At 42.7% G+C, this 16464-nt stretch overlaps 1 protein-coding gene across 1 annotated transcript in view; it reads right to left on the bottom strand.

The window, feature by feature from the left end:
- Positions 1-1563: 1563 nt before the first annotated feature.
- The window catches only part of LOC138946217 (exostosin-like 3), a 37635-nt gene continuing 22734 nt past the window's right edge, over positions 1564-16464 (bottom strand). Inside the window, exons 4-7 of the mRNA XM_070317739.1 lie at positions 14579-14706; positions 8144-8291; positions 6796-6924; positions 1564-6186 (exon numbers count right to left, since the gene is read on the bottom strand). Of these exons, the coding sequence (XP_070173840.1) occupies positions 6010-6186; positions 6796-6924; positions 8144-8291; positions 14579-14706 (582 nt within the window). The 3' untranslated portion in view covers positions 1564-6009. The remainder of the gene's footprint in view (positions 6187-6795; positions 6925-8143; positions 8292-14578; positions 14707-16464) is intronic.

Here is a 16464-nt window from a genome sequence, read left to right as displayed (position 1 = left end):
GGGGAACTTGTATGTTTTGATGAATACATTTCTCAGTGAAATGCCACTATGCCTTGCACAGTAAACATCGTCAATACGTACCGTGTGCCTATAACGAGCTAACTAATAGATTACAGAAACATGGATACTCTTACCTTTGCAGTAAAGTAAGTTTACTGAGCTTCACACATAACGAAACATTAAACATCATAACACCTTTTTCCCGGCACGGGAGGTAACCTACCCTGACTATGCTGTCAAGACCCATTGACACTAATATGAGTTATCTCCCCTGCCACACCCGATCGACGTCACGGACTGCCATAAATGAAGTGGCACGAGACAAAGTACCTGTGAAGCAATAAATAGCTCCTTAAAAGTCCGTGAAGAACCATGTCTCGGCGACCTACATCAAAAGTTTACGAGGTATCGAACGAGTTTCGTACTTTTATGGCCTACAGAAAGCAGCATGGCTGTCTCTGTTTTGTCTTTTATGGCCTACAGAAAGCAGCATGGCTGTCTCTGTTTTGTCTTTTATGGCCTACAGAAAGCAGCATGGCTGTCTCTGTTTTGTCTTTTATGGCCTACAGAAAGCAGCATGGCTGTCACTGCTTTGTCATTTACTACGACAGAGGCTAGGTAATGTTCGTAAGTTTCCTTGGCGCGTTTGTAGAGACGGGATAGTTAATTGTGAATTACAATTTCGAAGATTGCATAACATCTGAACAAATACCTGTCAATATCCGAAAAGTTCCCCGAAGTAGCCTACGTCTCGCACGTTAGCACAACGTCCTGTTTTACTGAAGCGGCAATCCAAGCAGGAATGGCGTAACACGATGAGTACGTACGCTAGATAGGTAAACAAAACAAATTGATATTGGTAGATGATTGGTTTGAATTTCGCATCGTATATAAAAGTTGCCAAGATGTGACTCGAATTTTCGTCGATTTTTGTAATGGGAACTGTCTTTATTGTCAGGTTGATTTAACTCTGCCTGAACAATCCTTCTCATTGCAGTCAATGCGCATGCGCTAACATGGGGAGATTAATCAGGTCGTGAACAACCCTAACCCTTACCCTAATCCTAACCCTAATCCTAACCCATGGTTCGTTCGGTCAAAGGGTCGCATTTTTTAAGTCCAAGATTGGCGCATGCGCATTGACCGCAATGAGAAGGACAATTGTTCAGCAGAGGTTTCAGTTCGTGACACCGGCAGTCACGTGACTCCTGCAAAAGAAATCTTTGATCGAAAAAGTTTTTCAGAAAGCAAAGTTGAGTGCCTTTGATTGCAAACACACACACACACACACACACGCAAGCACGCTCGCACGCACGACACAACGCACGCACGCACGCGCACACACACACGTACGCACGCACATACACACACACGTACGCACACTCACACACACACACACACACACATACACACACTCACACACACACACACTCACATACACACTCTCTCTTTCTCTCGCTTACTCTTTTCTCCCAGTCTCTCTCTCACACACACAGACACAGACACAGACACACACACACACACACTACACACAGACACACACTCAAAAACAAACACTTAATAAATTAATCATAATAACCTTTATTGCAACAGGGTAACAGAGGTCAACATTTGGGGTGATGCAGATTTGCCATAATTGTCAAATTCATACTTTGTTTTTGTTGTTCTTTTTGTCTGTCTTGCCATTCAGTTTGTTTTCTCATCGCAGACTCATTATTACTTTTTTATACTTTTATTTTCTTCTCATAATTGTGCAATTCAGAAGCTGTGTTGCACAGGATATGTAATAAGCTTAGCTACAGCTTTGCTATAACATGCATTTTGTACATTGCAATAAATAGTAGTACCACTGCTAATGCGCTATATCGCTCTGCAGACTCTAAACTACGCTAACCTATCTATCACAGAAATTGCCAATAACGGCGTTTCTGTTGTTTTTCTACTAACCAACAAACAAAAAACATAATTTAGATGAGCAAAACGTGAGCACAGAGTTTAAGCGTTTGTCTTTGTGACCCTCACAGTTGCGATCATGTGGAGGATCCAATTACCACTCGGTAAACTTTAGGTTTTTAATTTTTTTTTTTTAGCTCAAATAAAGCCAAAAATAGCACACACAGTGGTTCAAATTTTCTCCCACGAAATCACCACATGTCTAGAAAATTAGGCGAAAGGGTCACATTTCAACAAGTTGCACTTAATTTTGAACAATACCCGTTGCTTCAGCAGGGTCACAATCTACAGAAAGATGTCTGTAACAAGTGTGGTCGCGTTGGGCAAATTGTCGTCGAATTTAATACCAGTCTTTAGAATTATTTTTCAACAAATCCAGCGAACGTTAGAAAAAAAATAACCTTCAGGGTGGCGGTAATGCAGACACACACTGTCTAACTGAGCTTTTCAAACAGACTTGTACCTAATAAATCTGGAGCAAAAACAGTGTCAATGAGCAATAGAATAACATATTATTTTGTAAACTTGCATTTCGAATGGAACATTCATAAACACATATTTTTCAGCAGCGTTATGGTAGTCACTTGGACTGAGAAAAACAGGTTTTGCGAGTTTTGCAAAAAAACATATGGACAAAGAACAATTACAAAGCGTCTCCAAAAACATCAACCACAGATATCAGGTCAAATCACATAGCTAAAGGTAAACATCAACCACAGTTTACATCAGGACAAATCACATAGCTAAAGGTCAAATCACATAGCTAAAGGTCAAATCACATAGATAAAGGTAAACGCATGTGTACAGACAGGTCAAACGGATGAACAAAAGGACCTACAGACAGACAGACAGACAGACAGACAGACAGACAGACAGACAGACAGACAGACAGACAGCATGATGTAGACGAGTTCCGGAAATAACTCTGACGGGCTTGTATGGTCCGTGAAAGAGTATAACTCTTGCTTCTAGTGAGGCAAACTTTCCACACGTGCTCCTTGTCCACGTGTTTCATGATCAGACACACTCCTCGCTGGTGACTGGCCTATAATGTCACGTGGGAAATTTGGTCTCAATAAAAACTAGAGTATTCACTCTTTTCATAATCCATACAAACCTGACAGTTATTTCTCCATACAAACCTGACAGAGTTATTTCTCCATACAAACCTGACAGAGTTATTTCTCCATACAAACCTGACAGAGTTATTTCTCCATACAAACCTGACAGAGTTATTTCTCCATACAAACCTGACAGAGTTATTTCTCCATACAAACCTGACAGAGTTATTTCTCCATACAAACCTGACAGAGTTATTCATGAACATTTCCGTTCCCACTCTTGACAAGAGGCAGCCTAATGACTTTTGGTGCCAATCAGGCTGTTGATTAATTATACCAATCCAATCCAGAGCAGACCAAGCAACCATAGTGTGACTATGATCAGGTCAGTGTCACCTCACGCACCACATGTACACACAATTCCGCATTGGAGAATCCGAAGACTTAGGAAGAAGAACAAGAAGACGACGACTAGGAAGGAAATACGTAGAGGTTACATGCTGAGTCTCAGTGATTATCAAAAATAATGGTCGAAGTTAGCGGATCATGAAAAATGCGAGCTTCAGCGAGCTTTTTCATGACCGCGAACTGAGACCATTATTTTTGATAATCACTGAGACGAGGTATGTAACCTCTTTATCCCTCCTTTCTTCAGTTATTCAAAGAAAAGAGGAGTTTTTGTGCGAAAGTTTGATCGAATCATATTCACCCAACCAGTCTACCTGCGCAGGCGATCGATTAATGCGCGGTTGTATAGTTCCGTGCAAATTATTCAATTTTGTTAACACTTCTTGTCAGTTTCCATGTTTTGAACAAAAATCAAGTACAAAGTTATGTTGTCATTCTGCTGTGGCGGTAAAGGCAGATAGTGTGTGTTCTGTTCATGTTTTGGTATCGCTCAGGAAATGTTCTTTCCTCGAATGTGACTAGCAGACGAAGATTTACACCTGTGTTTCAACGTTAAAAACTGTATGAAGTTCAGTTTTCTGGGGAAAAATAGTGTATGAAACCGCTGCATGTTCTTTAAGTTGATTAAATGTTTGCAATTGATTGCGTGTAATCTGTTTGTAAAATGAAATATTGTTGAAAACTGACCGTCGGATTGCAGTCTTCTCGATGCAGCCGAAATCTGGAAGGGGAACTACTCGTGTCGCTAGACAAAGTATGAGAGTTACTTTTTCTTGGAATCTTGCTAGCGATAAACGATTGTGCACGGCAGATCTGAATTCAGAAAACAACCAAACTCATGGATTTTATATTGAGATTCATGTGTTCAAGCCTGTAGTTGCTGGTTTAAATGCGGTATGGTTGTATTGTTTGCTCCAGAAATGTATATTTTGTACATTAGAGTGTTCTGAACTTTTGAGTCGCAAAAAGTAGATCCACAATGTGTACAGTTTCTACCCATGAGCTATCGAGGATTCAGGCCCATTGTTGGGTAAGTGATTTTGGTTGTTGGGTAAGTTACCGAAAAATAACTAGCCCTACAAGTTTACAGAGAGAAAGAAGCAGAGGGGGGGATAAACTTAATTTCTGTAGGTTAAAATTCTAAAGGACAAGTATAAAACAAACTTGCAGTCCTATTATCTGGGAACCTAAACAGAAGTCTACGAAAATAAAAATAAAACCATAGCAAAACATTTCTTCATACAAAAGTTGACATGTATGGCACACCACAGAGACAATTAACCCAACCCCAAACATTCCTTCAAATAAAACAAATTGGACCCACAAGAGAGTTTTCCCTTCACATACATGGGACCCTGAAGGGAATTTCACCCTTTGCATAATGACATGAGTTTTCCCATGAGAGATGATCAAAATAAGGCAGCTCTCAAGGCAGAAATATTCACAAAGTAAGATAGCACTAAAGTCTGAGAGATTCCTCAAAAAGCCAGCTTTCAAGGCAGAAGTATTGCCAATTTAAGGCAGCTTTCAAGGCAGAAGTATTGCCAATTTAAGGCAGCTTTCAAGGCAGAAGTATTGCCAATTTAAGGCAGCTTTCAAGGCAGAAGTATTGCCAATTTAAGGCAGCTTTCAAGGCAGAAGTATTGCCAATTTAAGGCAGGTTTTAAGACAGAGGCATTTAACAATGTAAGACATTTCTTAAGGCAAAGATATTTTCTATGTAAGATAGCCCTTAAGACAGAGATATTCCCAATATAAGTTTAAGGCAGGTTTTAAGACAGAGGTATTTTACAATGTAAGGCAGCTCTTAAGGCAGAGATATTTTGAATCTATGTAAGATAGCCCTTAAGACAGAGATATTCCCAATATAAGACAGCTGTTAAGGCAGAAATATTGCCAATGTAACTTACAGATATTAAGGCAGAGTGATTCGACATGCAAGATTGCTCTGGAGACAGAGATATTTCAATGTAGGGCAGCTCTAAAGACAGAGATATTTCAATGTACGGCAGCTCTAAAGACAGAGATATTCCCAATGTAAGGTAGCTTATGGGACAGAGACATTTTAAATGTAAAACAGCGCTTTAAGGCAGAACAAATCCCAATATAAGACAGCTCTTCAGACAGAGATATTCCAAATGTAAGACTGATTTTAAGACATCAAAATGCCCATGTCAGACAGCTCTGAAGGCAGATATTTCCAATGTGAGAGAGCTATTCACGCACTAAACACATCATTAAATACTGCATGTCTTCCCCACAAAGCCGCAAGGAAAGAAGCCAGCCCAGAATATTTTCTTCTGGGGGAAAAGCTCTGCAGAAACCTGGGCCGGGGTACACGGGAAAGTTACCGCCGACCGGATGGGAGCCCGCAGCAGTGTTGGATGGGTTGAAATTGAGATTTGATGTGATTTCAATGCATCAGATCCCGCGGTTTGTTGTCACCCGGTTAGGTTGCGCCCCCTTTCTGTTCGTGCCGCCCCGGCCTCTGCCCTGCAGCGAGGAAAACATCAGCAATTGTTATAAACCACTGGCGTGATGGTTCAGCTTTGATCGGAATGAAGAGAGTGAACTCCATCGATCGCTATCATAATCCGTCTTCAGGCGGGACTGACTCCACGGTGTGAGCTGTGTACAGAAGGGGCATGTAACCGAACTCCTTGGCAAACACGTTCATGCACTCGTGTCTCCTCTCCAGGTGGTCTCCCTTTGACGACAGCGTGCGCCCACAGCCTGGGCAGTAGGATTTCCATGGGGCCTTTACCTGCGGGTAAAACAAAAATCGTCGATATTAAATAGTAAAACTGTCATTTAATTTGGATTGTTAACACCCCCCCTCTCCCCCATATACACTGACTGACTCTCTCTATCTGTCTCTGTTGTCGTTTTCGCCAAAACAAACACACACACTCAGAGACAGCTCTTTGGTCCTGTCCCCATTTTACACTGACAAACACCCACACCCTCGCACTCTCTCTCTCTCTCACTCACACAATCATACACACACGCACATACTGACACACACACAGACACACTCTCACTCTCTCTCTCACACTGCACACACACACACACACACACACACACACACACACACACACACACACACACACACACACTCTCTCTCTCCCTTATTCTCACACACACACACACACACACACACACACACACACACACACACACACACACACACACACACACACACACTCTCTCTCTCTCCCTCTTCCTCACACACTAATATACACGCACACACGGGCACACCCACACCCACATAAACACGCACGTGCACCCACCCATCTTCACTGACTCACACACACACACACACACCCACCCCACCCACCCACACACACACACACACGCACTGACGTTACCCTACCTTGATAGGCGGTCTCCTAGTGAGGTGGGCGACAAGGAAGTTCATGGCAATGTCTTCACAGTTCATTCTTTTGGAGATGTGATTTCGTACACCCTCGGGCATGACGTAACTGTACATGAAGAGATAGTACTGAAACACACAGACGTAACAAAGACGTTATATAACTGTACATGAAGAGATAGTACTGAAACACACAGACGGAACAAAGACGTTATATAACTGTACATTAAGAGATAGTACTGAAACACACAGACGGAACAAAGACGTCATATAACTGTACATGAAGAGATAGTACTGAAACACACAGACGGAACAAAGACGTCATATAACTGTACATGAAGAGATAGTACTGAAACACACAGACGTAACAAAGACGTTATATAACTGTACATGAAGAGATAGTACTGAAACACACAGACGGAACAAAGACGTTATATAACTGTACATTAAGAGATAGTACTGAAACACACAGACGGAACAAAGACGTCATATAACTGTACATGAAGAGATAGTACTGAAACACACAGACGGAACAAAGACGTCATATAACTGTACATGAAGAGATAGTACTGAAACACACAGACGGAACAAAGACGTCATATAACTGTACATGAAGAGATAGTACTGAAACACACAGACGGAACAAAGACGTTATATAACTGTACATGAAGAGATAGTACTGAAACACACAGACGGAACAAAGACGTTATATAACTGTACATGAAGGGATAGTACTGAAACACACAGACGGAACAAAGACGTTATTTAACTGTACATGAAGGGATAGTACTGAAACACACAGACGGAACAAAGACGTTATATAACTGCACATGTAGGCATAGTGATGGTAGAAACAAACCAAGCCGAACTGTATAATTATATTTGAAAATAATGCAGTAGAAAAAGAAACAGTAGTACTGAAACTAATAGAAAATACACAGAGGAAGGAAATTGCACATGTTGCCATTTTACTGAGAAAAAAACCTGAACCAAAGGGAATCTTACATAAACTACTATACCAGAACCAGCAGAACCAATAGAACCAGAAACTAATAGAAACGAACCAACAGAAATAAAACAGCTGCACGTGATGGTAAAACAATAGTCACGAAACTAGTGGAGCAAACTTCACAGATCCCAAGGTCTGCACAATACCACATCATTGAACACTACTGAAAGAAACGAACCAGAGCGTCTGTACAAAATACACTAAACTAGAACGTTACCAGTTCATGTACAATAATGTACTGCTACTGGAAAAATAAGGAACAAAATATGAAAATCAAATAGCTGGTTTCGTTCTTGCATAGATCTCTGTAATGCGTGTTAAACTCATATAGATGCCTACCGCATGAAAGAAGGTTGCTGAAGTGATCATGATGGACATTTCTTTGGGAAACTTTCCCGTGGTGTACAACCAGCGGTTGTCCCCCTTGCTCCACTTGTGGAAGCGAGCGAAGTAGCCAACGATTCTCTCCCTTTCCTCGCGCCACACTCTGCAACAATCGTGGTTGTTATTGTGTGTGTGTGTGTGTGTGTGTGTATGTGTGTGTGTTTGTGTGTGTGTACGTGTGTGTACGTGTATGTCTGTGTGTGTATAGTGAAAGAGAGAGAGAGAGAGAGAGAGAGAGAGAGAGAGAAAGTGTGTGTGTGTGTGTGTGTGTGTGTGTGTGTGTGTGTGTGTGTGTGTGTGAGTGATTCTTTTGGCCACATTAATGCCATTAACGACGAAACGCGACTAACAAAGGATGGATCGGGCGTCGGGGTGGTGGTGGTGGCGGTGGGGTGGGGATTGGGTCTGAAATGGGAGGTGTGTGGGGGGTTGGTATGAAGGGGGTGGGGGGGGGGGGGTTAATATCTTCTTGTCGTTCGCTGTTAGATCGTCAGTCCGGACTGCAGGGCGAAACGTGCTGTCCTAGGGGTTAAATAATGATAAGCTTTGTGGTGACAAGTGTGTTCATACTGCAAAATGAATTCGCTGTGAAGGCCAGCAGCTGCCGGTACGGCAATGGGGAAATATAAATTTGTTGTGGAGGATAAAAAACAATATGGTCACTGTTTTGATCTTTTCATCGTAAAATATTAATCATCTGCCGCACATAAGAGCTTAAATCGACCATTTGATACACTTTTTAAGACGCCACTATACTTAATCGTTATTACAATATGAACTTAGCGAGAAAAAAAAACCCATCATTTATGCTACGTGTGTTTAACGAACAATAAAACAACAACAATTATATTAATCGAAGCAAAAGAGACAAATAATTATATACAACAACAACAACAACAACAACAACAACAACAACAACAACAACAACAACAACAACACAAGCACTTAGAACAACCACAACCACAACAACAACACCCATAATAATAATGATAATAACAATGATGAAAGGAGCAGCTACAGCAATGACAACAACAATAAGAATAATCAACACCAACGACAAAATCAATGTAGGTTACACACCTCCGAGTCCTGGATAGCCGACATATTATCCCGAGAGCCGATTTTGAGGTATTCCCGAGCCTCTGGTGAGCCAGCTCTACAGGATGAGGTGTGTAACCTTGTTATGTTGAGGTATTCCCGAGCCTCTGGTGAGCCAGCTCTACAGGATGAGGTGTGTAACCTTGTTATGTTGAGGTATTCCCGAGCCTCTGGTGAGCCAGCTCTACAGGATGAGGTGTGTAACCTTGTTATGTTGAGGTATTCCCGAGCCTCTGGTGAGCCAGCTCTACAGGATGAGGTGTGTAACCTTGTTATGTTGAGGTATTCCCGAGCCTCTGGTGAGCCAGCTCTACAGGATGAGGTGTGTAACCTTGTTATGTTGAGGTATTCCCGAGCCTCTGGTGAGCCAGCTCTACAGGATGAGGTGTGTAACCTTGTTATGTTGAGGTATTCCCGAGCCTCTGGTGAGCCAGCTCTACAGGATGAGGTGTGTAACCTTGTTATGTTGAGGTATTCCCGAGCCTCTGGTGAGCCAGCTCTACAGGATGAGGTGTGTAACCTTGTTATGTTGAGGTATTCCCGAGCCTCTGGTGAGCCAGCTCTACAGGATGAGGTGTGTAACCTTGTTATGTTGAGGTATTCCCGAGCCTCTGGTGAGCCAGCTCTACAGGATGAGGTGTGTAACCTTGTTATGTTGAGGTATTCCCGAGCCTCTGGTGAGCCAGCTCTACAGGATGAGGTGTGTAACCTTGTTATGTTGAGGTATTCCCGAGCCTCTGGTGAGCCAGCTCTACAGGATGAGGTGTGTAACCTTGTTATGTTGAGGTATTCCCGAGCCTCTGGTGAGCCAGCTCTACAGGATGAGGTGTGTAACCTTGTTATGTTGAGGTATTCCCGAGCCTCTGGTGAGCCAGCTCTACAGGATGAGGTGTGTAACCTTGTTATGTTGAGGTATTCCCGAGCCTCTGGTGAGCCAGCTCTACAGGATGAGGTGTGTAACCTTGTTATGTTGAGGTATTCCCGAGCCTCTGGTGAGCCAGCTCTACAGGATGAGGTGTGTAACCTTGTTATGTTGAGGTATTCCCGAGCCTCTGGTGAGCCAGCTCTACAGGATGAGGTGTGTAACCTTGTTATGTTGAGGTATTCCCGAGCCTCTGGTGAGCCAGCTCTACAGGATGAGGTGTGTAACCTTGTTATGTTGAGGTATTCCCGAGCCTCTGGTGAGCCAGCTCTACAGGATGAGGTGTGTAACCTTGTTATGTTGAGGTATTCCCGAGCCTCTGGTGAGCCAGCTCTACAGCATGAGGTGTGTAACCTTGTTATGTTGAGGTATTCCCGAGCCTCTGGTGAGCCAGCTCTACAGGATGAGGTGTGTAACCTTGTTATGTTGAGGTATTCCCGAGCCTCTGGTGAGCCAGCTCTACAGGATGAGGTGTGTAACCTTGTTATGTTGAGGTATTCCCGAGCCTCTGGTGAGCCAGCTCTACAGGATGAGGTGTGTAACCTTGTTATGTTGAGGTATTCCCGAGCCTCTGGTGAGCCAGCTCTACAGGATGAGGTGTGTAACCTTGTTATGTTGAGGTATTCCCGAGCCTCTGGTGAGCCAGCTCTACAGGATGAGGTGTGTAACCTTGTTATGTTGAGGTATTCCCGAGCCTCTGGTGAGCCAGCTCTACAGGATGAGGTGTGTAACCTTGTTATGTTGAGGTATTCCCGAGCCTCTGGTGAGCCAGCTCTACAGGATGAGGTGTGTAACCTTGTTATGTTGAGGTATTCCCGAGCCTCTGGTGAGCCAGCTCTACAGGATGAGGTGTGTAACCTTGTTATGTTGAGGTATTCCCGAGCCTCTGGTGAGCCAGCTCTACAGGATGAGGTGTGTAACCTTGTTATGTTGAGGTATTCCCGAGCCTCTGGTTAGCCAGCTCTACAGGATGAGGTGTGTAACCTTGTTATGTTGAGGTATTCCCGAGCCTCTGGTGAGCCAGCTCTACAGGATGAGGTGTGTAACCTTGTTATGTTGAGGTATTCCCGAGCCTCTGGTGAGCCAGCTCTACAGGATGAGGTGTGTAACCTTGTTATGTTGAGGTATTCCCGAGCCTCTGGTGAGCCAGCTCTACAGGATGAGGTGTGTAACCTTGTTATGTTGAGGTATTCCCGAGCCTCTGGTGAGCCAGCTCTACAGGATGAGGTGTGTAACCTTGTTATGTTGAGGTATTCCCGAGCCTCTGGTGAGCCAGCTCTACAGGATGAGGTGTGTAACCTTGTTATGTTGAGGTATTCCCGAGCCTCTGGTGAGCCAGCTCTACAGGATGAGGTGTGTAACCTTGTTATGTTGAGGTATTCCCGAGCCTCTGGTGAGCCAGCTCTACAGGATGAGGTGTGTAACCTTGTTATGTTGAGGTATTCCCGAGCCTCTGGTGAGCCAGCTCTACAGGATGAGGTGTGTAACCTTGTTATGTTGAGGTATTCCCGAGCCTCTGGTGAGCCAGCTCTACAGGATGAGGTGTGTAACCTTGTTATGTTGAGGTATTCCCGAGCCTCTGGTGAGCCAGCTCTACAGGATGAGGTGTGTAACCTTGTTATGTTGAGGTATTCCCGAGCCTCTGGTGAGCCAGCTCTACAGGATGAGGTGTGTAACCTTGTTATGTTGAGGTATTCCCGAGCCTCTGGTGAGCCAGCTCTACAGGATGAGGTGTGTAACCTTGTTATGTTGAGGTATTCCCGAGCCTCTGGTGAGCCAGCTCTACAGGATGAGGTGTGTAACCTTGTTATGTTGAGGTATTCCCGAGCCTCTGGTGAGCCAGCTCTACAGGATGAGGTGTGTAACCTTGTTATGTTGAGGTATTCCCGAGCCTCTGGTGAGCCAGCTCTACAGGATGAGGTGTGTAACCTTGTTATGTTGAGGTATTCCCGAGCCTCTGGTGAGCCAGCTCTACAGGATGAGGTGTGTAACCTTGTTATGTTGAGGTATTCCCGAGCCTCTGGTGAGCCAGCTCTACAGGATGAGGTGTGTAACCTTGTTATGTTGAGGTATTCCCGAGCCTCTGGTGAGCCAGCTCTACAGGATGAGGTGTGTAACCTTGTTATGTTGAGGTATTCCCGAGCCTCTGGTGAGCCAGCTCTACAGGATGAGGTGTGTAACCTTGTTATGTTGAGGTATTCCCGAGCCTCTGGTGAGCCAGCTCTACAGGATGAGGTGTGTAACCTTGTTATGTTGAGGTATTCCCGAGCCTCTGGTGAGCCAGCTCTACAGGATGAGGTGTGTAACCTTGTTATGTTGAGGTATTCCCGAGCCTCTGGTGAGCCAGCTCTACAGGATGAGGTATTCCCGAGCCTCTGGTGAGCCAGCTCTACAGGATGAGGTGAGTCAGCTCTACAGGATGAGGTGTGTAACCTTGTTATGTTGAGGTATTCCCGAGCCTCTGGTGAGCCAGCTCTACAGGATGAGGTATTCCCGAGCCTCTGGTGAGCCAGCTCTACAGGATGAGGTGTGTAACCTTGTTATGTTGAGGTATTCCCGAGCCTCTGGTGAGCCAGCTCTACAGGATGAGGTGAGCCAGCTCTACAGGATGAGGTGAGCCAGCTCTACAGGATGAGGTGAGCCAGCTCTACAGGATGAGGTGTGTAACCTTCTTATCCCTTTTGCCCGACGTTTTCATAAAAAACACCTTTTTGAAATCAACCTGAGGGTGCCTGTTTTTCTCTCGACATGACCTTCCCCGTAACGATATTCATCCGATTGCTAATTCTCTACCCGGCTTAAACACTGGATTTGGGCAAAAACAAATGAACAAAACAGAAAGCCTATATTTCTATTTCTACTTTTCTCTTCTCGAAAAGGTTTAGTTTGATAACGATTTTGCAGCTGAAAAGGATCGGCTATTTTTGCGTTCTATACTACTCGTCAAAAAAAAAGTACACACATACATTTAGCTGTGTGATGCGGCCAGTTATATTAAAACCAAGTATATTGCCAGAAAGGTCATTCATTCCCCTACTGTATGAATTAAAGAGTTTTATATTTCATTGATTAGTGTTCATGCGGTGTACCGGAGACCTAGGACACCCCACCAAATCAAATTCACAAAAACAAATTTGCAGACACTAAAATAAAAAAATAAAATAAAAAAAAGGAAGAGTGACCCCGTTTTTGATCTCAAAAGGAAGAACAACTCATTTTCTACCCATACACATTTATTTGGTTCAGCCGTTGTGCCTAGCAGTGTTGTTTTGCCATTTTGAAAAAGACAGGTGTATTCACACTCAGGCCTAAAAAAAAAATAGGTGTGGTTACGGTAACCCGACCTACCCTATTTTGGGGGCCGACCCTATAACTTTTTATTACATCTGTCAAAAAAATACACACAAAAACAAGTAAACGAGTGCAGACAACGCAATGAAAGCGAAAGCGCCCGAGTCGCACACTTATTTCCCTGTCAAGTAGGTTTAATTTGTACACATTAGAACAAAAAGTAAAAAAAAAAAAAAGTGATTGCCTACCTTCCTACCCTATTTTCTTTGGCTATGTTACCGTAACCACACCTATTATTTTTTGGCCTCATGTAAAGTGTCATGAAGATCGGTCCAGTAGTTTACTCTGAATCGCTCTACACACACAGACACAGACAGACACAGACACAGACACAGACACAGACACACACACCACGACCCGCGTCTCGATTCCCCCTCTATGCTAAAAGATTTAGTCAAAACTTGACTAAATGTAATCCTCGTCTCGAGTCCCCCTCTATGTTAAAACATTTAGTCAAAACTTGACTAAATGACTAAATGTAATTAATGAAAAATGAAACTCTTTATTTCATACAGTAGGAGAATAAATTACCTTTCTGGCAATATACTTGGTTTTAATATAACTAGCCGCATCACAAAGATCTACAGCTAAATGTATGTGTGTAGTTTTTTATGACGAGTAGTGTAGAGTTAACCGCCTTGACTAATTAAGTGACCTATCGCAGTCTCTTTCAGGTTGAATAGTAACCGCCAAGTGTATTTAGAGTGCTTCAGCGGCACATTTTGGAAAGTAAACAAATGCAGAAACTTGTCAACAGTATTTGAGCTAACGATGTTGTCTTTGATTGACTTGAAATCAGCTGAACGCGTACCAAGACAGACGTCGATTCACGCATGCGACTCAATTCAAATAATTCTTGCAGCCTATCTTGAAAGATAGCGGAAACGAGGTTTGGTAACTATGGAATACTTATTGGTAACCATGACATACGCGGCGCGTACTCCCCTACTTCTGCTAACAGAGACAAAATAATGGGATAATTAAGAATAACCCCCACCACCACCATCACCAAGACTTACTTGAATCCCAGAATGATCCTTTCGTGACTGAGGACGACGTCATCATCCAGACTCAGGATGCACTCCGTTTCTATGGAGTCGAAGGGCAGGAATCTGTTGTTCAGGCTGTTAACGCGTTGTTTCAACACCTGCCATAGATAATAGCATCATTAGCGAGTTCCATATTAATTATTTCATGACGCAAGGGCAGGCTAAGGGATAATGGTCATATTTTCACAATAAAAAACAACAAGAAGTTTTCACAAGGAAGAGTTGCAAGCGACGGGTCAAATAGAAAAACAAGTCGCGTAAGGCGAAATTACTACATTTAGTCAAGCTGTGGAACTCACAGAATGAAACGGAACGTAGTCCGCCGCTAGTGCAAAAGGCAGTGAAAGTGACGAGCCTGTTTGGCGCGGCAGCGGTTGAGCTGTGCTTCATAGCACGCTTTACTGTACCTCTCTTCGTTTTAACTTTCTGAGCGTGTTTTTAATCCAAACATATCATATCTATATGTTTTTGGAATCAGGAACCGACAAGGAATAAGATGAAATAGTTTTTGAATCGATTTCAGAACTTTAACTTTGATCATAATTTTTATATTTTCAATTTTCAGAGATTGTTTTTAAACCAAATATAACATATGTATATGTTTTTGGAATCAGAAAATGACGAAGAATAAGATGAAATTGTTTTTGGATCGTTTAATACAAAAATAATTTTAATTACAAGTTTCCGATTTTTAATGACCAAACTCACTCATTAGTTTGTAAGCCACCAAGCTGAAATGCAATACCAAACCCCGGCCTTCGTCGAAGATTGATTTGCCAAAATTTCAATCAATTTAATTGAAAAATGAGGGTGTGACAGTGCCGCCTCAACTTTTACAAAAAGCCGGATATGACGTCATATTTATCGAAAAAAAAAACGTCCGGGGATATCATACCCAGGAACTCTCATGTCAAATTTCATAAAGATCGGCCCAGTAGTTTAGTCTGAATCGCTCAACACACACACAGACACACACAGACACACACAGACACAGACACACACACACACACACACACACACACACACACACACACACACACACACACACACACACACACACACACACCACGACCCTCGTCTCGATTCCCCCCTCTATGTTAAAACATTTAGTCAAAACTTGACTAAATGTAAAAACCCACTTCGAAGCATTTTGGGGTTACAATGCAGCCAGCAAACGAACATATTCAAGTAACAAACATCTCGGCGTTCCCCACATGCACAGTTTTCTACTCTTTATCAACTACTCTTTTTATATTTAGTCAAGTTTTGACTAAATATTTTAACATCGAGGGGGAATCGAAACGAGGGTCGTGGTGTATGTGCGTGTGTGCGTGTGTGCGTGTGTGTGTGTGTCTGTGTGTGTGTGTAGAGCGATTCAGACTAAACTACTGGACCGATCTTTATGAAATTTGACATGAGAGTTCCTGGGTATAAAATCCCCGAACGTTTTTTTCATTTTTTTGATAAATGTCTTTGATGACGTCATATCCGGCTTTTCGTGAAAGTTGAGGCGGCACTGTCACGCCCTCATTTTTCAACCAAATTGGTTGAAATTTTGGTCAAGTAATCTTCGACGAAGCCCGGACTTCGGTATTGCATTTCAGCTTGGTGGCTTAAAAATTAATTAATGACTTTGGTCATTAAAAATCTGAAAATTGTAAAAAAAAATAAAAATTTATAAAACGATCCAAATTTACGTTTATCTTATTCTCCATCATTTGCTGAGTCTAAAAACATATAAATATGTTATATTCGGATTAAAAACAAGCTCTGAAAATTAAATATATAAAAATTATTATCAAAATTAAATTGTCCAAATCAATTTAAAAACACTTTCATCTTATTCCTTGTCGGTT

Source organism: Littorina saxatilis, linkage group LG13 (genome assembly GCF_037325665.1).
Source record: "Littorina saxatilis isolate snail1 linkage group LG13, US_GU_Lsax_2.0, whole genome shotgun sequence".
Taxonomy (NCBI): domain Eukaryota; kingdom Metazoa; phylum Mollusca; class Gastropoda; order Littorinimorpha; family Littorinidae; genus Littorina; species Littorina saxatilis.
Note: the sequence above shows the minus strand (reverse complement) of the source record. Positions and strands in the feature narration are given on the sequence as shown.